This window comes from Microcaecilia unicolor, chromosome 5, assembly GCF_901765095.1.
Source record: "Microcaecilia unicolor chromosome 5, aMicUni1.1, whole genome shotgun sequence".
NCBI classification, from domain to species: Eukaryota; Metazoa; Chordata; class Amphibia; order Gymnophiona; family Siphonopidae; genus Microcaecilia; species Microcaecilia unicolor.
The window spans coordinates 80565239-80587912 of record NC_044035.1 but is presented as its reverse complement, the minus strand read 5'-3'; the positions used below and the strand labels follow the sequence as shown (position 1 = coordinate 80587912).

The window sequence follows — 22674 nt, the reverse complement described above, 5'->3', positions numbered from 1 at the left end:
ATTGATTACAATTCACCAAGTATCTCAGTGGTTTTTTTTTTTAATTTTGGAACATTGTCAACTGGAGTGAATCTGTCATTATTCCTAAAATCCCAGGGAGTGTCCTAACCATCAAGGACTTTGATGCAAGTCTTTTCCTCTGTTGAAATAAATCTCAGAAGCTTTGCTGGCTGTATGGAGACCAAATACTCCCTTGCCTGTTCAGAAGCAGAAGGGGGTTGAACTAATGACATGCAAATCAAGCAGATAGTAAAGTACAGGTGTGCAAAAATCTTTTTTTGAGCTGTAGCTAACAAATCTGCAAAGCACTCTCCATGCATATTTTTTTCACTGTTCCAATAGTTAATGAGCTATTTTACATTGTTTCTACTTAATTTCCATAAGTTTAATGTTAAAACTATCAGTTTAGATCTGTTGATGAATTGGGGTACCCTATGGATAGGCTTTGGACAAATTTTGACAAGATTAATGAAACAGAATTAAGGGACCCTTTTACTAAGCCGTGTAGGCGCCTATGCGCGCCCAATGCATGCCAATTCAGAACTACCGCCCGACTACCGCATGGCCGGGCAGTAATTTCATTTTTTATGTGCGTCCACTACGCTTGCCGGAAAAGTTCCAGCATGCAGCATTAACTGGACGGTAATCGGCATTGTGCATGCGCTGATGATTACCGCCCGGTTAACACAAGAGACTTTACCGCTAAGTCAATGGGTGGCAGTGCGGTCTCAGGCTCAAAATGGACGTGTACCAATTTTCATTTTGACGTATGTCCATTCTTGGCCCCCCCAAAACAGGCTTTTTTTTTGCAGGTGCGCTGAAAAACGAACCTGCGCGTGTCCAATACACGTGTCTACACCAGCGTAGGCCACTTTCGGAGCACCTTAGTAAAAGGACCCCTAACAGTTCTATTTAAGAAATACAGTTCACCCCACTGTTTACTGGACGATTGTCCCCCCCCCCCCCCCCCCCAATCATAAGGGAAGCTCCTGAGTTTGTTTGAATTTTTGAAACAATGGCTAGAAGATCATTTCAAAGAGGGTATCTTTCCAGCTAATGGTGAGAATATAGCACTCACACCTATCAAGAATATTGCGGTGTGGGTGCATGAGGTCTCCAACTATAGGACAGTTGCATCATCCCACTGTTGACTACGATTATGGAGGTATTAGTAACGAGGTATTAGTAACCTCTTAATTAACCTCTTACTTGGATAAATTCCATATCCTACATGCTTCACAATCAGGCTTTTGTAAACATTATAGCATGGAATCAGTTATTGGAGTTATTTTGTCTGAGGGGAGACCTATAATCTGATTTATCTTGCACCTTTGACCTTTTGAACATAGTCTTATGTTGACAATTTTAAGTGCTATCGGAATAGAGGACAAGGTCCTTCAGTGGTTTGAGGACTTTTTGAGTTGAGGTCCTACATGGTAAGCTTTCAAAAAAACTCTCTCCTCTGCTTGGAAGCCATGTGAAGCTCCACAAGGCTCTCCGCTGTCCCCATCATGTTCAATGTCTTGATGAGCTTGTTGGGCTATTTATATAGCATCTGCTAGTTTTAAGATTTTTTCCTACACAAACGAGATCACTATAATAATACCTATAGACAATATACCCATGTACACTTCATATCATATAGCAAATTATATAAAATTACTTGAAAAATGGATAGCTGATCACTTTTTGAAACTTAAAGACAAAGCAAAGTTTACTACTTGGACAAATGGATAAAATTTGGAATGATACTGTTCTTTGTTTTGATGGTTTACAATTCCATTTCGAGTCTCAATTGAAAATATTAGGGGCCTGATGAACAAAGCTTACCGTGCTGTTAACGTTTGCTCTAGACTGGTTGTAGCCAGTTCAAAGCAAGCGCTATTTAGGGAGTAATGCACAAAGGGGTTTTCCGTGGCTCCAACATATGCAGCTAGAAGCCACCAAGAACCCCATGAAAATATATTACAATGAGCTCATTGGTATTCTAATAAGCATTCAGGGCAATGCACAGCTCCAGAGTGCCTAGCTGTAACAAGCAAATTTTACGGCTGCTCCGGAGCTGTCGGAGAGGAGGGAAGCACAAGCAGGCAGCTGCAAAGACTGCCTGCCTGTGCTCCTTAGCTCTCCCCCCGCCCCCCTCAAAGCTAGTTGCACATTTTTACAAGAATAATCTTGTTTCATTTTTTGGAGACCGATGTGTTCTTTTTTTGGTTTGTTTTTAGAGCTTCCACACAAACAGTGCAGATATCTCTCTAATCTGCTTTTGTGCCACCACCAACTCCTCTTCTTTCTCCAATGAATATGTGAAGTATGATGTACCCACACATCACTATGATCCAGCCCCACCCCTAAAGATCTCTCACCATTTATAGGTCTACATCCCAAATATCAAATCCTCCAATGTGTTCTTTACCCATTACAGTCCACTCCCCCTCCAGTTCCACCCTGATCATTTAACCTCATGATGTTGTCCCCCCCCCACCCGCTTTTGTTCCCATCTTTTTAGCTATCCCTCTATTTTCCTCAACTTTTTTATAGACCTCCTCTTGATGGTCTACTATAAGGGATATTGGGGGATGTATATCTCTAAAAAGAATGGTATAGTGGGGCTATAGCTTCTTATTTGGGCTTGGGCTTAGCAGAAGGGCTTAGAGGTAAGAATTGTGCTTCTTTCTCTGGTACTGAAAGCCACACTGAGGGCTCCTTTTACTAAGCAGTGGTAAGCCCAATGCGGGCTTACTGTTCGCTATACAGGAACTACTGCTGGGCCACCGCAGCAGCCTGGCGGTACTTCCCACTCCTAGCGCACCGGAGTGCACCCGGCGGTAATTGGGCAGTGCAGCACACTGCCTGGTTACCGCTGTGTTAACGTGAGAGCCCTCACCGTCACCTCAATGGGTTGCAGTAAGGGCTCCCCCCCTGAAATGGCCACGCTGCAAGTGCTTTACTTGCCACACGGCCATTTCCTGTAGGAAAGCGAGACTTCCCTTTTTCCAGCTGTGGGAAAAGGGGGCCTCGGCGCACAAGTAAAACACACACCAACACCAGCGCTGGCCCCCTTTTGCCGCAGCTTGGTAAAAGGGGCCCTGAATTAGCAAAAATTTGTTTTACAGTATGGCTTTTTATTTGCCTCCGCTTAGAGATGAAGTTTTCAAACGCGCCATTTACACAAGACAGATCACCACCTACACCTCTAAGTGGATAAAGTGCCACTTACGCACGTAAACAGCAAAGCCCTTAGTGACGCTACTCTATTTTTGGTGACATATAGGAGAAGAAAAAGAATCCTCAAGCGAAGTGGAACAGGATACAACAGTGAGGCAAAACCCACTATACTGACGAGTCTAATGCAGAACCAAGAGGCTTTAATGCTTGAGAGTGTGAACCAGCACCTGTTGCACAACAAAATGAGAAACCTTGTTTAACTTGCACGATGTGAGCGAACTCAATTTTAGCAATGTTCCACCACACACAACAACTGTGTTGTGCCTTCGTTTATTTGGATTCACGTGCAATTGTTTTGTGCAGCGTTTTTGATTGATGTCTCTACCTGGTGTCTTGTCAGTGACACTTCTTTGGAATCACATGACTCCTTACGCAGGCATTGTTTGCTGAAACACAGCCATGTTGAGTCAATAATTTTTGTGCCACAGATGCTGGTTGACACTAGCACTCATTAAAACCCCTTGGTTCTGCATTAGACTTGTCAGTATTGTGGGTTTTGCCTCGCTACTCTGTTTTTGACAAGTTCGCCTTCCAATAGGCATCATAGGAAATCCGTGCATTTTATCCACGGAGCTACATGAGCCTCTTGTAAAATACACTGCAAATTTTGGACTTCCCAACTTGGATATCTGTTTTTCAAGACACGCTCTGCAAAATTAGACTGTCAACATGCAAAAAAAACCCCACTTGAATAAATGGAATTCTTATTTACATTTAAAAGCCATAATTCAAATAGAAGAAACATTTATGTAGTATTTGCAATTTGTCTAAGGACATAGCTCTAAAGAGCTGTATACTACTACTACTACTACTATTAAACATTTCTATAGCGCTACTAGACTTACGCAGCGCTGTACAAATTAACATGAAAAGACAGTCCCTGCTCAACAGAGCTTACAATCTGTATAATGTTATCTGGTTCTTTCTAACACTGTTGACAAAGAGAAGACCAACAACATCAGTGCAGGTCAACTGGCTATTGACAGCTTGTCCTTTTTGTCTCTTCTAAAGGAAATAAATAGTCCAATAAAACGTTATCTTCTTTTTTTGTTTATTTTATTTCTAAGTTCATACATTTTTTGATTAGCTTTCCAAGGCAATACCTTCTTCTTCGGGTCACCAATGAGCAAAAGATGATAAATATCAGAATATACAAGTGAAACATAAATGTATTCCAATGACAGTCACATGGTGAAAAGTAGGGGTGGGGGAGGGGGAACAGGGAGAGATTGATGGGTGATCACAGAGTGACAAAACAGTATAATTTTATTGTTTATAATGTGATAGGAAACTCTCTGGTGGGTGTCAAAATATTTTATCAATTTATCATCAAAGGTCTTAAAAACATTCCTGGATTGTTTTAAAATTTCTTTAATTTTGTTTTATTTCTGTTTATTGCCTTTAAAAGTGTACTAATACAGCTACCAAACCATTGTCTCTTCTAGTAATTGTATATGTAAAATCTTTTTTAAAATATATCAGTTACCATCAAGATTATGAATCTACAATGTCCTCTGAAAATTATATCTATATAAGTCAAATTTAGTTACACTCATAAATTAAGCAGAGCAATAACCTTGACTATGAACCACATGCCATAAACACAAAAAATGATCTAAGTTGTAAACACATTCAATGGCATAGTTAGCAAGATGTGCTATGGTTTTGCACCTAATGGAAATTAAAGTTACAGCACGTCAGGCGTAAAATCTCTGCAGACACTGTTGGGGGCATTCCCAGCATTTTTGGAATAGCTGTTGTGCAGTTTGCACACAGCTAAGTCTGCTACTGTATATTAATACACACAGTAATGCCCTCCACATTAACTGCAAGGTGCAGTTCCTGTTCATTCTCCACCCAAAATGGCAATTTCCATATTAGCTGTTTACATGGCAATTGGTACCCATTAACACAGCACTCCACTTCATGCCAGCATAACAATCTGGAATAAGATGTCAACAGAAAAATGATAAAATTATCACCTCCAACAGTTTGAAAGACATGACTGATTTTATAGAGTAACAGGACAACAAAAAGAGAGTCCAAATCTCCCGCAAAAACGCACAAAACAACAAGAAAAGCGGAAGAAACCCAAAAAGACCAGACTGAAACCACAGATGGTAAGAGCACCAAAAGAAGTTTTATTGGGACCCTTCGGCCGACAAGGCCTTCCTCAGGGGTCTTCAAATTGACGTATACAGATGTTCCTCCAAAATTCTCATGGAGTAGAAAGGCATAAAACGCTGATGCTATCCGAAACGGAGCATAGACACTAAAAGCTTTTAGTTTTCTTGTTGTTTTGATTTTTTAGAGTCACATGACTGATTTCATAGAGTCACTGAGGGGTTCTTTTACTAAGCCGCGGTAAAAAGTGGTCTGTGGTAGTGTAGGCACATGTATTGGGTGCGCGCCATGCCAGTATCTACCACATCTAGAAAAAATGGCTTTTTTTTACGGAACGGGAAAAGGTCCTGCAGTAAAAATGAAACCAGTGTGTGCCCAAAACCATCCTGAGCTCTTAACGCCACCCATTGATCTAGTGGTAAAGGCTTATGTGCTACAATGAAATGTTTCAAAACAGGGCGCAGGCCAAAATTTATTTTCTTATACAATTTCCTCACAAGAAAACAAACTCAATAGGATATCATGTTGTTCGTTCTGACTTATTTTCTGAAAAGGCTTCTGTTTTTTTAAGGCTTTCACTGCTTAGCCACTGTGTTTATAAGATTTGAAATGAATCTGTACACTACTGTGCCGATTACTGTAAACCTGGGACGAACACTGCCGAAACATCTAATGAAGGCTATATACATAACTCCCTATCGATCTCAGGGAACAAAGTACTGGCTCACAACTGGCTTGGAAGGAGCCATTTTAGCCTGAGATTGCTGTGACTTCTTATTGGAGGAAGATTACGTCTAAAGGTTTTTTGAAGACGCTATCAGTGCTTTTGTCGTTATTGTGCTGAACAATTGACTTACTGGGATTATGTAGACCTGCTATAACATTCAAGGACAAGAATTTATTTATTTAATGGAAGGACTTTTGATACAGAAAAAGCCAATATTGAACAAATGCTGAGCAAGACATTATTAAGGTTCCAGGGGTTCTATATGAGCAGGATTTGTCACTCATAAGAAGTCTCAACAACGTTAGTAACATTGGATTATAATATATGTATGTGATATGGGGGATTTAAGTGTTTTTGTATAAAGTGTTATAGAGTAAGATGAATAAAATGTAAAATTATTTAATAACAGTGAGTACAGGGTGTTATGGAATGTTAAAAAACGTACTTTGTTTTAAATACAATAATTTCCCGATTTGGTAGTAGTTTAGTTACATGGATGGGAAGATGGCAACTGCCCGGTGGGATACCAAATCTGGGCTGTCAGAAGATAGAATAGTGCAGCTATTAGGCGGTACACGATTGTTCTCGGATCCCCTCCAGCAACAGACATGCAATTGGGAGGAAATTTTAAGAATACATAAGGCACTGGTGAGGACGGAGTTACACTCGGCTGCACTGATAGAGTATTGTCATGCTCATAGAGTCCCGCGTGGACTACGGATTAATAAAGAACCACGGTTCTTGGGTAATGAGCAGTACGTAGCAAAGTGGAACTCCGTTATAACTAGATGCTCATTAGACCTCATGTTAATAACAATTGACGTCTTACATGAGGAGATAGCTAAAATACAACAGGAATTGAACAATAAAATTGAGAGTATTAAACAAGCTTATGATAAATCGGTATTTGAAAAACAATGGGAGGAACATATCTCCAGTATAGACCAATATCGTATCCAACAGCGAGAATTAAAAATCTCAAAATTTAAACGTGATGAATATGACTATACAAAAGGATTCGTATACGGATGGATGGATAAAAGGAGTAAAAATCGTAGAGGCCGTGGGTCCAGCAGAAAAGTCCAATTTAAGTTATCATCAAGTGACTCTTCGGGTGAAGAGGATAAATTTAAAAAGGGTAAAGAACAGAAAGGGGAAGGAATACCTGAGATAACAAATACGAGCACTCTTTTACCAGAGACTTTTTTACGGTTACTTCCGCAAGTTCAGGAAACGACCCTAGGGGGCAAATCGGCAACAAACAAGAGAGCAGTGAGAGGTGGCAAAAACAAGAAGTAAGTACAGTTATTAATTTATCTAAATTTCACCTCTCCCAACAGCAAATAGAAGTATTAAATAAAGGATTATCGTTTGTTCCTTATACAAGGTATGATGCGTTTGCTACTAGACAAGGGTTATATAAGTTCTTTAGAGAATTAAAATTAAGGTTATTCTTTGGTACCCCTCAGTTGGATAATGAGGAGAATAAGGTTCTACCTCGGACAGGTGTTAAATCCCGATGGTCCCCTCCAGGAGCTCCTGACCCTTCAATAGTGGCTTTTCAAAAACTGGTGTTAAAAGAATTAGAACGTATGGAAACAATTGAGATGCCTCATAGAACTAATTTTACTCAGGTTCAACAACGCTGTATTCAACAACTAGCGAATAATGATCAAATAGTAATAGTACGTGCCGATAAAGGAGGCTCCACGGTAGTGTTAGATAAACAGAAATATATTGATGAAGGCTTACGCCAATTACAGCAAGGGGAGTTCTATGAAAGCTTGAGCTGTGACCCCACAGAATATTTAAAGGATTTGATAGTGACTTATGTGGGGAAGGGTACAATGGATGGGATTTTCTCAGTGCAAGAACAACGGTTTCTTTGCCACCCCAATCCAAAAATTCCTTATATATATTTTGTCCCGAAGGTTCACAAATCAACGGTGGACCCCCCTGGTCGTCCTATAGTATGTACTAGGGATTCAATATTGGAACCACTTTCTAAACTGGTGGATGGTTATCTCCAGCCGTGGGTCAGTTTAGCGGATTCATATGTTAGAGACTCCACGGGCTTTATGGGGGTGCTAGATGCGATTAAAGATCAAGGTTTGGTAGATGAGTCCACCTTATTGGTGGGCTTGGATGTGGTAGCCCTATACACTAACCTTCCACAGGAAGGAGTCATGGAAGTAGCTTGGTCTGTGCTGGAACGATGTAATATTTCTAAAGAAAAGAAACTTGCTCTGCACCAACTTTTAATGTGGGTGATTAAGTTCAATTATTTTTGTTTTGAAAAACAGTTTTACCTCCAGAAAAGGGGTATTGCCATGGGGGCGTCAGTTGCCCCCTCATTGGCGTGCCTCTACATGACACACTTTGAGGAGAAATTTGTTAATTCATCACTGTGGCACAATCATATAGTGCTATGGCGACGTTATATTGATGACGTCATATTGTTGTGGAGGGGATCCGAGGAGGATTTGACTATGTTTATACAAGAATTAAATGAGGCTGATCCATGTGTTAAATTTACAGCTCGGATTTCTAGAGAGACATTGGAATTTTTGGACATTAAAATTTATAAAACAGACTCCAACAACTTATCCACCTCAATTTATAGGAAAAGTACTGACAGGAATACCCTGTTACATTACTCGAGTTTCCATCACACAGCTTTAAAGAGGGGGGTCCCTGTGGGTCAGTACTTAAGATTACGGAGGCTATGCTCCTCCTTGGAGGAATTTAAAATTCAAGCATATGATATGACGGAGAGATTCCTCCAACGTGGTTACCCCTTATCAGTGTTGAAACGGGCATATAAACGAGCCCGATACGTTCAAAGAGACTGGTTGTTTATTCCAAAAACTAAGAGGGCTTTGAGGCCCTTAGCATGTGTTTTACCTTTTTCCCAAAGGGCACCTATGATTGGTCATATCATTCATAAATTTTGGCATGTGCTGGGTATTCACCCAGTTTTTAAGGAGCATCCCAAAATGGCATATAGTCGCCATTCTAATTTAGGGGAACTTTTAAAACGCCCCAGAACAACTAAATATGGGGGGCACCACTCCCCTTGCGGTAATTGTGTATATTGTCAATATGCTTTAACCACGAATAAAGTGAAAATACCAGGTTCTCAAAAATATTATTATCTTCACTCTGTAACGAATTGTAATAGTGAACAGGTTGTGTATTGTATAATGTGCCCATGTAATAAATATTACATAGGTCACACTAAGAGGAAATTAAAAATCAGAATAGCTGAACATGTTAGTAATATTAGAAACCTGAGGAGTGATGCCCCCCTGGTTGCCCACTGGGAAGAACACAAACATGCGATAGAGGACATTAGATGTATAGCATTAGTACAGATCCCTGTTTTGGAACGTGGTGGCAATGTAAGTGAAATTCTGTTTAATATTGAACAACGTTTTATTTTTCAGTGGAGTACAGTTACACCTCTAGGGTTAAACCTGGAGGTGGAATGGATTTGAATTATACGTAATAAAGAGGAGTGGCTAGACAACAGTATATATATCCGGGTTAGTTAGTTAAAATGTCGTCATATCCTGTCAGCCCAGATGCGGAAATTAACCCGAGGGGTAAGTTGCCGAAGAAATTCATATGATAAAAAACAATTTAAAAGAGGATCAAAGGTGTGTAATTTTATATATACAATAATTGAAGGTACAAATATGTAGGAGTGACATAGAAAGTTATATGTATTTTATGTAGGATGAAGGGTGCGGTTCTCCTGAAGAAGCTACGTGCGAAATGCGGTCTCGCATAGAGAACCGTGATATTTAAAGAACTGACGGGGAGAATAAGTGGGCTTGGAAGGAGCCATTTTAGCCTGAGATTGCTGTGACTTCTTATTGGAGGAAGATTACGTCTAAAGGTTTTTTGAAGACGCTATCAGTGCTTTTGTCGTTATTGTGCTGAACAATTGACTTACTGGGATTATGTAGACCTGCTATAACATTCAAGGACAAGAATTTATTTATTTAATGGAAGGACTTTTGATACAGAAAAAGCCAATATTGAACAAATGCTGAGCAAGACATTATTAAGGTTCCAGGGGTTCTATATGAGCAGGATTTGTCACTCATAAGAAGTCTCAACAACGTTAGTAACATTGGATTATAATATATGTATGTGATATGGGGGATTTAAGTGTTTTTGTATAAAGTGTTATAGAGTAAGATGAATAAAATGTAAAATTATTTAATAACAGTGAGTACAGGGTGTTATGGAATGTTAAAAAACGTACTTTGTTTTAAATACAATAATTTCCCGATTTGGTAGTAGTTCACAACACAAAGGGACACACTGTAAAAATAAAATGAAGTTTCTTCAAGAGAACACAGAAAAGAAACTTAGGAACCAAAGCTAACAAAAGGAAGACACCAAGCAAAGTAAAAATGAGGCTATGATTTCAGCAGTACTGATGAAGTGAGGGTGCACACGTTACTACTACTACTACTACTAATCATTTCTATAGTGCTACAAGATGTAGTAGCAGTGCTGTACACAAGAGGGCTCACAACCTTTTCGAAAATGGAGGGTTAGGTGATTTGCCCAAGGTCACAAGGAGCTGTAATGGGAATTGAACTCCAGTTGCCAGGGTCAAAGCCCACTGTACTAACCATTAGGCCACTCCTCCACATTCAGTCTTTAAGGGCTGCAAGCAGGTCATACTTGTGTGCATACTGCAGTCACTGTATGCAAATGTATCCATACATATTTATTAGGGATATTCTGAAAATCGTATCTGTTGGCAGCCCTGGAGGACTGAACTTTGCTCTAAATCGGTGGTTCCCAAACCTGGGCCTGGAGGCCCCTGCATGCAAATCTCGCTCATGAATATTCATGGTGGATATCCTGAAAACCTGACTGGCAGGGATGCCTCCAGGACCAGGTTTGGGAATTACTGCTCTATGTTGTGCCTTGTTTCTTAACATTAATACATCTACTTGCATGATACCTGGTATACGCAAAGAATTCCCTTTGAAAAGTCCTACCAAATATAGTTCTATTGGGTAACTCAAATGAAATGCGATACTAGTACTTACCTACCACGCTAATATCACTTTCAAAATAACACCAGATTTAAAGGAAAATGTATCTTAGAAGAAGGGCCTAGTCTTGATTTTAATGTGATGTTTGTACAAATACTTATAAGGAATCAAGGATCTGGCTTGACTTGTTTTAATGGGATGCCAGGAAGTTATTTTGACTGCTTGAACAAGAAAATGAGATCAGTATAAACAAATTTTGATTAGCAGCCATTGTTCTTACTCCTTCACTTAAGACAAGCTGAATTGTTATTCTTGCTAACATATATCTTTCCAATAATGTGCAAGGCTTCAACAACAGGGTATGGCTCAAAGAAAATGATTTCTGTCTATGAGGCAATGCCACAAAAAAAAGCCCGCAGCTTATTTTGCACTCACTATTCAACTAGAATTAAAAAAAAAAAAAAGAAATCCAGCCATGTTACACTCACAGAAGCCAGCCACATACATATGTTTAGGTCTGTGTTTATTAAAATTTGATATACTGCTTAAACTTTGGCAGAACAAAGGGGTCCTTACCGCTAAGTCAATGGGTAAGGTCTCAGATCCAAAATGGGACGCACGCTGATTTTTAGTTTTCCACATGTATATTTTCAGCAAAAAAGAAAAAAAGGCCTTTTTTGCAGGCGCGCTGAAAAATGGACCTGCGCGCGTCCAATACACGTCTACACAAGCACAGGCCATTTTTCAGTGCACCTTAGTAAAAGGGCTACTAAATGCCTGCTGTCCTGGAGCACCACATAACACTTCTCTTAATCTGAAGGAGCAGAGGCACAGCCAGTAGCATAGCTACGGGGGGCCACAAATTTCGTCCGGGTCCTTGGTTTGGCTGGCGGGGGTCCCCAACCCTCTGCTAGCCGAAGTCTTCTTCAGCGCCGGTCTCCGGCGCAGCCGCGTTCGCTGCCCTGCTCTTCTTTCTTCTTGCTCCTCCTGTGCACACTAACGCTCCTTTACGTGAAACTGAGCTCAGTTTCACGTAAAGGAGCGTCAGCGTGCACAGGAGGAGCACAAAGAAAGAAGAGCAGGGCAGCGAACATGGCTGTGCCGGAGACTGGCGCTGAAGAAGGCTTCAGCTGGCGGGGGTTGGGGACCCCCGCCAACAAAGGTATTTGTTTTTGCGGGGGGAGCAACGAGGCAGTGAGGGGAAGCGGCAAGGAGGTGAGGGGGAGCGACGAGGAGGCGAGGCGTGGTGGCACTCAAAATGTGCCCCCAACCTTGGGCTCTGGCCCCTCCCACCGTGAGGTCTGGCTACGCCCCTAGGCACAGCTTATGATTTAAAAGTATTCACTGAGTGAAGCCTCAGTGTAACTTTACCAGCATGACATGTTCCTTTGTAAATCAGATGCAATGCAGTACAATACAGCTTATTTATTGTGTATAATGATTGATTACCTTTAAGCACTGTTCTTCCAGCTGATCCACCAAAGACATTCAAGGAAGCACTCCTTGATCCCAGCGATGCGGTTGCTTCTAGCAAAGCTCCAGTGATGAAATTAGAAACTGTAGTCCTGTGCAGGGTGACACGGAATTCGGCCACAAAGCCTTGAACGCATCGCCTTACAGAAGAGCCCTCATCCTGGCTGCTGGGGAAGGATGGGGGAGCTGGAAACGTTTCCAGAGGGCTGAGGATACAGGGAATAGAGTCTGCTGCCTTCTCTTCTTCTCTCACTGCCTTGCACACCTGTAACCAAGCACAAAGGGTTAACGCTTTGTTTTGAAACGGTGTTATGCAATCAGTTTGAGAGCACATGGTCCCTTGCTAACATCTGCAGACAGCAGTGAGGCTAGGGGCATCCTTCAACAACCCCCGGCTTATGACAGGATAGATCTGTATTTCCATATAGATCCAGACACATTTTCATTCTGATGAGCTTTCAGAAATTCATGAACCACAGCAATAAGCCAGCATAACACTTTACTTAGAAGCTAGTCCATGCACATCAATTACACAGTGAAGTAAATTGATGCATACCAGTCCAACCAAATCAGTCTTCTTCCTGTTTTTATAACCTGCATTCTGTGCCTTGACCTTGGAACCTGACGTTTCCACCTATAAAGGGATTGAGGTCCAAATCTGTTCATGAAAATTCATTTGTTATCCTGCAAAGGTCTGGAACTCCTGACTACAAAACATTTGGTTAAATTTTAGTTATTTTTGTTTTCCAAAAATTTAAAAATCTCATTTGTTTAACAAACTTATTTTATAATTTTAAGTTTTGATTTTGTTGGTTTGTAATTAATCCTGTTGATCTAATCAGCCTCTTATTTCTGTTACCTGCTTTGAACCTTAATGTAGAGATTTGGCAGTATATACATATCTCACATAACATTTAATCCAGGGCAGTGGAACACCTTTTTGTTCAGATGCTCTGTGGGGCAACTATTTAATAATGCTATTTCTACTTTACCTAAAATCACAGTTTGCACTGTTAGAAAGCACATTTCTTAGGGGTTCTTTTACTAAGGCGCGTACAACGCACGTCAAATTATAACTACCAACTGGCTACTGAGTGCCCCGGATGGTAATTCTAATTTTGATGTGCATCCAAAACGCATGGCAGAAAATAATTTTTATTTTCTACCGTGCGGCGCTAACTGGGCGGTAATTGGCAGTGTACATGCACTGACGATTACCATCTGGTTAACGCGTGAGACCTTACAGCTAAATCAATGGTTGGCGGTAAGGTCTCAGGCTCAAAATGGACATGCACCAATTTTTATTTTGCCAAGCACGTGCAGTGGGAGCTGGACTATGAGATCATAGCACTAGGAAATCTTCATTTACAAATTAAGACAGTCACGATTATTTTCGAAAGAGAAGGACGCCCATCTTTCGACACAAATCGGAAGATGGGCGTCCTTCTCACAGGGTCGCCCAAATCGGCATAATCGAAAGCCGATTTTTGGGCATCCCCAAATGCTTTCCATTGCGGGGACGACCAAAGTTCCCAGGGGCGTGCCAGAGGCATAGCGAAGGCGGGACATGGGCGTGCCTAACACATGGGCATCCTCGACCCATAATCTAAAAAAAAGGGCGCCCCTGATGAGCACTTGGATGACTTTACTTGGTCCTTTTTTTGTTACGACCAAGCCACAAAAAGGTGCCTGAACTAACCAGATGACCACTGGAGGGAATCGGGGATGACCTCCCCTTACTCCCCCAGTGGTCACTAACCCCCTCTCACCCTAAAAATAGTTTTAAAATATTTTGTGCCAGCCTCAAATGTCATTCTCAGCTCCATCGCAGCAGTATGCAGGTCCCTGGAGCAGTTTTAGTGGGCGCAGTGCACTTCAGGCAGGCAGACCCAGGCCCATCCCCCCCTATCTGTTACACTTGTGGTGGTAAATGTGAGCCCTCCAAAACCCACCACAAACCCACTGTACCCACATCTAGGTGCCCCCCTTCACTCGTAAGGGCTATGGAAGTGGTGTACAGTTGTGGGGAGTGGATTTTGGGGGGCTCAGCACACAAGGTAAGGGAGCTATGTAACTGGGAGCTTTTTCTGAAGTCCACCGCAGTGCCCCCTAGGGTGCCCGTTTGGTGTCCTGTCATGTCAGGGGGACCAGTGCACTACGAATGCTGGCTCCTCCCATGACCAAATGGCTTGCATTTGGTCGTTTCTGAGATGGGCGTCCTTCGTTTCCATTATCTCCGAAAATCAGAAACGACCAAGTCTAAGGACGACCATCTCTAAGGATGACCTAAATGTCAAGATTTGGGCGTCCCCGACCGTATTATCGAAACGAAAGATGGACGTCCATCATGTTTTGATAATACGGGTTTCCCCGCCCCTTCGCCGGGACGTCCTGTGAGGACGTCCTCAGGAAAACTTAGGTGCCACTTTCGATTATGCCCCTCAGTGTATACCAGCCTAGTCTACCCAGGATAAAAGAAACGTTTCCTAAATTGGCAGACCTCATAAAGGCCCATAAAAAGCCTGTACCTGGTTTTCTGCATGGGAAATTTTCAGCATGAGACTCCCACTAGTGCGTGCTTTACATACACATCATCAGTCAAGCTTTCACTAGTAATGCACCTTATTTTATTTTTCTATTTGTCCACACCACTACAAAGTCCATCTGCACACACTTTCATGTTGAAAATTATTCCTGGAATTTACCTGCTTGCATTTGCACCTGCTAATTCAGGTTTTCCAAGAAAAAATGGATGTCTGCTTTTGAAGTTACAGGCAGTGATACTATATAGTATATTTACCCACAAACAGGGAAGGTCAAGGTAAAGCACTAATTTACCCACAGAAACAGCTTTGAAAATCACTCTAAGGGGGCAATTCTATAACATAGTGCCTATCTTTAGACACAAAGAACATGTGCAAATGAGCAGAATATTGGCATATGACGTGTGTACATGTGCACATATGCATATATGTGTGTGTGCATGTATGTGCATGCATATGTACGTGCATACATGCTTATATGTTGCATGTGCACATGGTGTGTGAACATGTGCGTAAAAGCTAATATTCCAGCTAGGCGCTATTCTATAAACTGGCGCCTAAACACAGCTGCCATAGCATCTAAATTTAGGGGGTGCTAAATACAAAAAAAAACCCTACCCTTCCCCAGACAAAGTGAAGGAGGTTGCACAATAATGAGGGTCCTCAGCACCCACTGACACCCTAAATGGACGGAGTCTAGGTAGAGCAGACTGCTACATGTGTAAATTACAGAGCACTATTATTTAAACGTGTTTTCTGGCCCTCTAGGCAGGAGCATTTACACCAGGCTCTATGGCACATATTTGCCCTATTTTAAACAGGTACCAAATAGGCACCTTCTTGGTGCCTAAAACTAAGCACATTGTCGTAGAATTACCCCCCTAAGCCAGTGATTCCCAAGTCTGTCCTGAGGGAACCTTCAGCCAGGCAGGTTTTTAGAATATTCACAATGAATATTCATTATAGCAATTTGCATGCAGTAGAGGAGATGCATGCAAATCACTCTCATGAATATTTACCATGGATATCCTGAAAATCTGGTTGGGGGCTCTCCCAGGCCCAGGACATGTTTGAGAACCAATGCCCTAAGCACAGGCCCCATTCCTCACCAAAGTACAGAGCAAGCACTAGCAGTAGGACAGCTGCATTGCCCCCCCCCCCCCCCCCCCCGCTCACAAAATATATCTACTACAGAAAGAGCCCTTCAGACCAATGCTAAATTATGCTGCACATGCCCTTTGCTTCAGTTCCATCACAGTAAATAAGGGTCAAAGATTTAGTGCTATGAAACTGAAAGCAAAATGGCACATTTTATCACGACAGCTTTTCTAGAAAAATATTCACAGGGCAACACTACAGCCTATTAGTAATAAGATGTCAGACTTTCCAATGCACTATCTGAAAGCACTATAATTTATCCTGTTAATGACATTGCTTAAATAGACTTCCTGTTACAGCCGCGTTCAAACATGATGTTCCTCTGTGGTAAGCTTGTAACTAAGTCGTTTTGTTTGCTTGTGTACTTAGAATGAGTGGCAATTGTGAGCAGCTGCCTGAAGTGAGACACACAATATAGAACAGGACCGCGCTCTGAGTCAGCACTTTCAGGCAGTTCAAAGACAAGACGGTCTGCATATGGATTTGATTTTTGACATTCCTGCCCACATCACTTCACAAGTCGCGCAATTATGGGCTAATCAATTTTGCGTTCACGAATAAGTAACTTGAAATTCACTGAGGTAATAATTAAGGAATTTGAAAACAGTAACATATTCTTAAAGAGTGAAATCACTTGAGGTGAAAAGATGACGACACCAATTTGGAGGGGGGGGGGGAGGATTTTTTGGCCAAAAACCACACTTGCAATAGCCTGTTCTCCAAGTCCTTTTTGCTGTAATGGAATATCCTTGATCGTAATGTGGGATGAATGAAAGTTTTAAATGCCGAACTAAAATAAATATATCAGTTCACACAAAAGCTTTGATCACCTTCACAGTGGGAGAGTGGATTTTCTGTTCACAATTTGATTTTAATTAAGTGGATCCATCCTGTCATCTAGCTGGCAGGAGGCCCATTTTCCTTGTCCCACATGCCTTGATGTTGTCGACATGACATCATACATAGACTGAGAACATAGAGAGGATGATGGAGGATTCCATTTCCATGTTGACCATTTTCAGGTATCCTTAGTGTGATGTGGAGTATGAAAATTAAAAATAAATACAATTCAGTAGTTGACGAAACAATGTACCAAGGTGGTGGCCACAGCCATTAGGATGCTAGGCTGCATAGAGAGGAGTATAACCAGCAGAAGAAAGGAAGCATTGATGCCCCTGTACAAGTCAATGGTGAGGCCCCACTTGGAGTATTGTGTTCAGTTTTGGAGACCGTATCTTGCTAAGGACATAAAAAGACTTGAAGCAGTTCAGAGAAAATAGACGAAAATATATGGGGTTTGTGTCACAAAATGTTTGAAAGGAGATTCAGGACTTTAACATGTATACCCTGGAGGAAAGGAGAGACATGGGTGATATGATACAGACATTCAAATATTTGAAAGGTATTAATTTAAGAACAAATCTTTTCCACAGACAGGAAGGTGGTAGAACTAGAGAACATGAACTGAGGTTGCAGGGATGGGCCGACTCTGGAATAATATCAGGAAGTACTTTTTCACAGAGAGGATGGTAGATTCCTAGAATGCCCTCCCGCAGGAGGTGGTGGAGATGAAAATGGTAACAGAATTAAAAAATGTGTGGGATAAACACAAAGGAATCCTGTATAGATAGCGAGGAAGCAAACAAGCTTAGCTGTAGTTAGATGGCAACACCAGTAATTGGGAAGCAAAGTCAATGCTGGGCAGAGTTTTACAGTCTGTGCCCTGATCATGGCTGGACAGATTCAACTTCAGTAACTGCAGAACAAGGTCAGTGCCGGGCAAACCTCTACAGTCTGTGCCCCAAAAATGGCAAGGAGTAAGTTTATCTTGATAGGCAGACTAGATGGGCCGTACAGGTCTTTATCTGCTGTCATCTCCTACATTACTATATAAGTAGTTCAGCCTGAATAAGGATGAAAGTATGTATTAATACTAACATTGGGTTGGACTTTCAACTGGCATGGTGACTGTCCTAAGTGCTGGTGCCACTCTCCATATAGATAGCAATGCTGAATATACAGATATCCCCTCTTTCTATAAAACCTAGTGCATGAATATAAGCACCGTTTGTGCCCTAAAATGATAGAACATGTAAAGTGCTATGTGCATCCTCAGCACTGTTCTATAATGAAGCACACTTGTTTAATGTGTGATTGTAAGAGGGTGTGCACATGGGTGGGGCATGGGTGGGGCACAGGCAGGGCTCCCACTTATCTGTGTAACTTACAGAATACTATAAGTCTGTGTCCAGTCCTTGAGTACTCCTTGCCAGTCAGGTTTACAGGCTATTCACAATGAATATGCATGAACTTGATTTGCATACACTGACTCCATTATATGCAAATCTCTTCGTGCATATTAATTGTGGATATCCTGAAAACCTGACTGGCAGGACCAGACTTGAGAAACACTGCTTTGTTATATGCTATTCACATGGTATAACTTGGCAAAGACAGCATTATCTTATGCTTGTCCCAAAGGAATGAATTACGAATATGTGTGTTGCAAAGATTTGACATGTTTCAGAAACAGCTCAAGGCACAGGCATACTGCTTTAATTTCATGTTCCTGTATTTTATGATGATGTGACACTTATATGATTTTTATGCTGTTTGTATATGGTTTTATTGGATTATTGTGTTTGTTTTTTTGTAACCCACCTAGTTAATACGCAGGTTATAAATATTTTAAATAGATAAATAAAATGATTTTAGGCGCATAGATGCCAATTTGTGCTAGTATTTTATAACACAGTGCCACTCCAGACAGTCAGGTTTTCAGGATACCCACAATGAATATTCATGAGAGAGCTTTGCATGCACTGCCTCCAGTGAATATTCATTATGGGTATAGTGAAAAGCTGACTGGCTGGGGTGCTTCCAGGATCAGGTTTGGAAACCACTGCAATAACGGAATCTTGGTGCCCAGATGCCATTACAGATTAGCACCCAGCAGGCTGTGCTGCCAGGGCTGCGGGTTTCCCGCACAGTTGGGCGGCTGTCTGTGACCGGTTGCAGCCAATTTTTGACGGCTGTGGGACGGCTGCAGGCTGTGGGAAATTGGGTGGCTTTTTCATGGCAGCTGTGCGGGTTTGGGTGCTTTTCCGGCGGGGCTTCTATTGATTCAATTAGGTCCAATAGAAGCCCCGCAGAGGCAGGGTTAATGATGTCGGAGGAGGGGTTAATGACGTTGGCGGCGGGATTAATAATGGCGGAGGCGGGGTTAATGACATCAGAGGTGGGAGTCGGAGGCGGAGCTAATGACATCAGAGGTGGGGGTCGATGACGTTGGAGGCGGGGTTAGTGACGTCAGGGGCGGGGAAAAGTTTTTCAATCTGGCAATCCTTGCCAGCAGGCTGCATCTAGACATCCAATTACCTTGTCTAGTTTAGGCCTGCTATTCCCAGGTCTGGCACAAAGGATAGCAGCCACTGTGAGCAAAATGTTTCTGTGTCAATCAGATCCCTATCATGGAAGTGATTTGGACTTAGTTCACACCCTTTTTGAAGCATAACAAATGAAAGATACAACAGGACATCCTTTGTACATTGCAGAATTAGGTTTCTGAAATACTTTCTTTGGGAATGTAAATACTCTGCTGAGAAATAAAACAGTGTTGAGATATATATATATTTGTACAGACAGGAGCATAACTGCTAGTGAAAATGCTGGAGTAAAGCTAGTTTAATGACCCCATGAATGGTAACTCTAAAGGTTTCTGTTTTTCAGTGCTGTTATGGTCTTAAGAGCACATACTATGAATGTGCATTTGTGAGTGTGCATTCGAAACATACGGATGCCTAAAATGTAATGTGAGTGCGAGTCACTCGGGCTTCTGTATACTTATGAATTAACACATGCACAATTGATTTGCACATGCAAAATGATCTTGTTTGCATACAATCCCCCCAAAAATGTGCGCTGAAATTTGCACATGGCTCTTTGCGAATTAATTAGCTAACAAGCTATTAATTTGCAATTAACTGATGTTAATAACTATTGCAGTTAATTGGCAATAATTAAAATGTGTGTGCGCACCCATGCAGTTTAAAAGGGGGAGTGGCAGGAATGATCCTAAAAGTTGTGTGCGGGGTCATAAAATAGCCCCGTTTCTGTGCCAAAATGCCTGGAGTTGGGCACCAGCATTTACACTAGGTTTTGGCATGAAAATTGGCTCTTAGCGCTATTCTATAAACAGCGCTGCACTGATTTTTTTTTCAGCACTGAAATCTCAGTTCCATTTGTAGAATATCCCCCAAGGTGTGTAAAAATCAAGGGCTAGATTCTATATATGGCGCCTGAAAATTCCACGTGGAAAAGAAAATACGACTAAATGTATTCTGTAAAGTACATCTAAATTTTATAGAAGACACCTAAAGTTCCGCATGGTTTATAGAATACGCCCAGTGTCCATCTGTACAACTAAATTTAGGGGGTCTTTTACTAAAGCTTAGCTTGAGTTATCTGCAGCAGGGCCTACAGGAATAAAATGGGCCCTGCTGCATTTAACTCAAGCTAAACTTTAGTAAAAGACCCCCTCAGTCATGGCCAGTTACGCCAAGTAAAACTTGGTGCAAATGCCAACGTCTAAATTGGGCACGAATCGGGCATATTCTATAACAATGCACACAGAGTTTAGAAATGCACACGACACACCCATGGCCATGCCCCCTTTTCAACTATGCGACTTAGAATTTAGACGCATCACTTTACAGAATACACTTACCAGACAGTTGTGCGGATAAATTCTAATCGATGCCAATTAGTGTCAATAATTGCTTGTGAAGTGGAAATTATCAGTGCTGATTGACTTGTTAACTAATTAAGTTGTGCACGCAAATCCAGAATTCAACCAGATTCACGCGAGCAATTTTAGTCACACTATATAGATCCAGGGGCAAACGTGTGAAAAAACACGAGAACCACAAAAGACTTTGTTTAAACTGAAGATTAACCAACCTTGTTTTTTGGGGGGTGGGGGGTTGTTTATATCCTTAGTGCACAGGTAGGCAGTTCAAAAGTTCATTACACTTTCACATTTTTTTTTAAAAAGAGATGCATTCAGTGATATAAATCTTCAAATGTACTTGGGATAGCTTGCCAACTTTGTATTGCTTCCCTTTGAAATTTATTATTTTAACTGTTAGCACATAATGAAACATGAATCCTCTGTGAATTAATGCTTTATTTTAGATCTCCAACTTGTTAAACATGTAAGTCCCACATCATCATCTATTTCAGGTTTTATTGAACTGGCGTAGATATTATCAAAAGTTAAGCCATGAAATGTACTGTATTAGTCCAATAAAAAGGTACTGTCATATTATTTTTAGATACATTTCACTGAGCGTTAGTGAGAGGGTCAATCCATCTGTCCATCCATCCATTTGTACCCATAGGTTTGTTTGCTCGTCTTGTTGGAAGAATGCAGCTGTCTATGTAGTAGGAAGCCAAAACCCTGCAGGACACGAAGATGTGGCCTGCCACTGCCAGAGCTGTGGGCTGAATAGTTAACTCAGATAAAAAAGTAAAATAACATTTGGGGGAGGAGGAGAGGGTGTACAGTGGAGAAGGGGGAAGAGGAAAGAAGACTGAAAATGGCCAGAAATATAAATCCACACATCCACCACATACCCACTTAACACCCAAAGAACATAATCCCACACGGACTGCTCCCACATAACACATGCTTACATAACACCCTCACATAGCCAATCTCCCTTGCCCACAGTTTCATCCCCCTCCCCCCACTCCCACATACATCCACCCAATATCCCCATAGAAACAAAACTACGCTCTCTAGAGTGACACCATTCAAAATTCACACAGACCACCAGTCACAAAACAGACATATGTACCCCCAATTCAACTATAGGAACAAAATGGGTGTGGAATTACCAACGCTGAAGCTATAACCCAAAATTAATCCACAGATATTGCTACAAAATGCTAATATAAAGATGTTGAAGAAAGGGAAGGAACAGCCTCAAAGTTGCTCCATACTAGGTTTTAACGAGCGATAGCAATCTAAACAGATCCTTGCTTCAACATTGGCAAGAACCTTATCAGAAAGCAGTGGCGTAGCCACAGGTGGGCCGGGGCCCACCCATTTCGGGCTCAGGCCCACCCAACAGTAGCACACGTTTAGTGGTAGCTGGTGGGATCCCAAGCTCGGCCAGCTGAAGACTGCGAATGTTCAGTTTTCAGCGCATGCCTGCTGCAGACTGCCAAGGTGGAAAGAAGCATTTTCCCACCAGCTGAGATATTTTTTGGGTGGTGGTTGGGGGAGGGGAACAGTTGGTGCCCACCCACTTCTTCCCTAGGCCCACCCAAAATCTGTTGTTTGGCTACGCCCCTGCCAGAAAGCAACAAAACATCAGCTGCACTGAACAGTGCTTAG

At 41.6% G+C, this 22674-nt stretch overlaps 1 protein-coding gene across 1 annotated transcript in view; it reads right to left on the bottom strand.

Annotated features, from left to right (window-relative positions):
- The window catches only part of PLCE1 (phospholipase C epsilon 1), a 397028-nt gene that overhangs the window by 289974 nt on the left and 84380 nt on the right, over positions 1–22674 (bottom strand). Inside the window, exon 2 of the mRNA XM_030203041.1 lies at positions 12550–12838. Within this exon, the coding sequence (XP_030058901.1) occupies positions 12550–12838 (289 nt within the window). The remainder of the gene's footprint in view (positions 1–12549; positions 12839–22674) is intronic.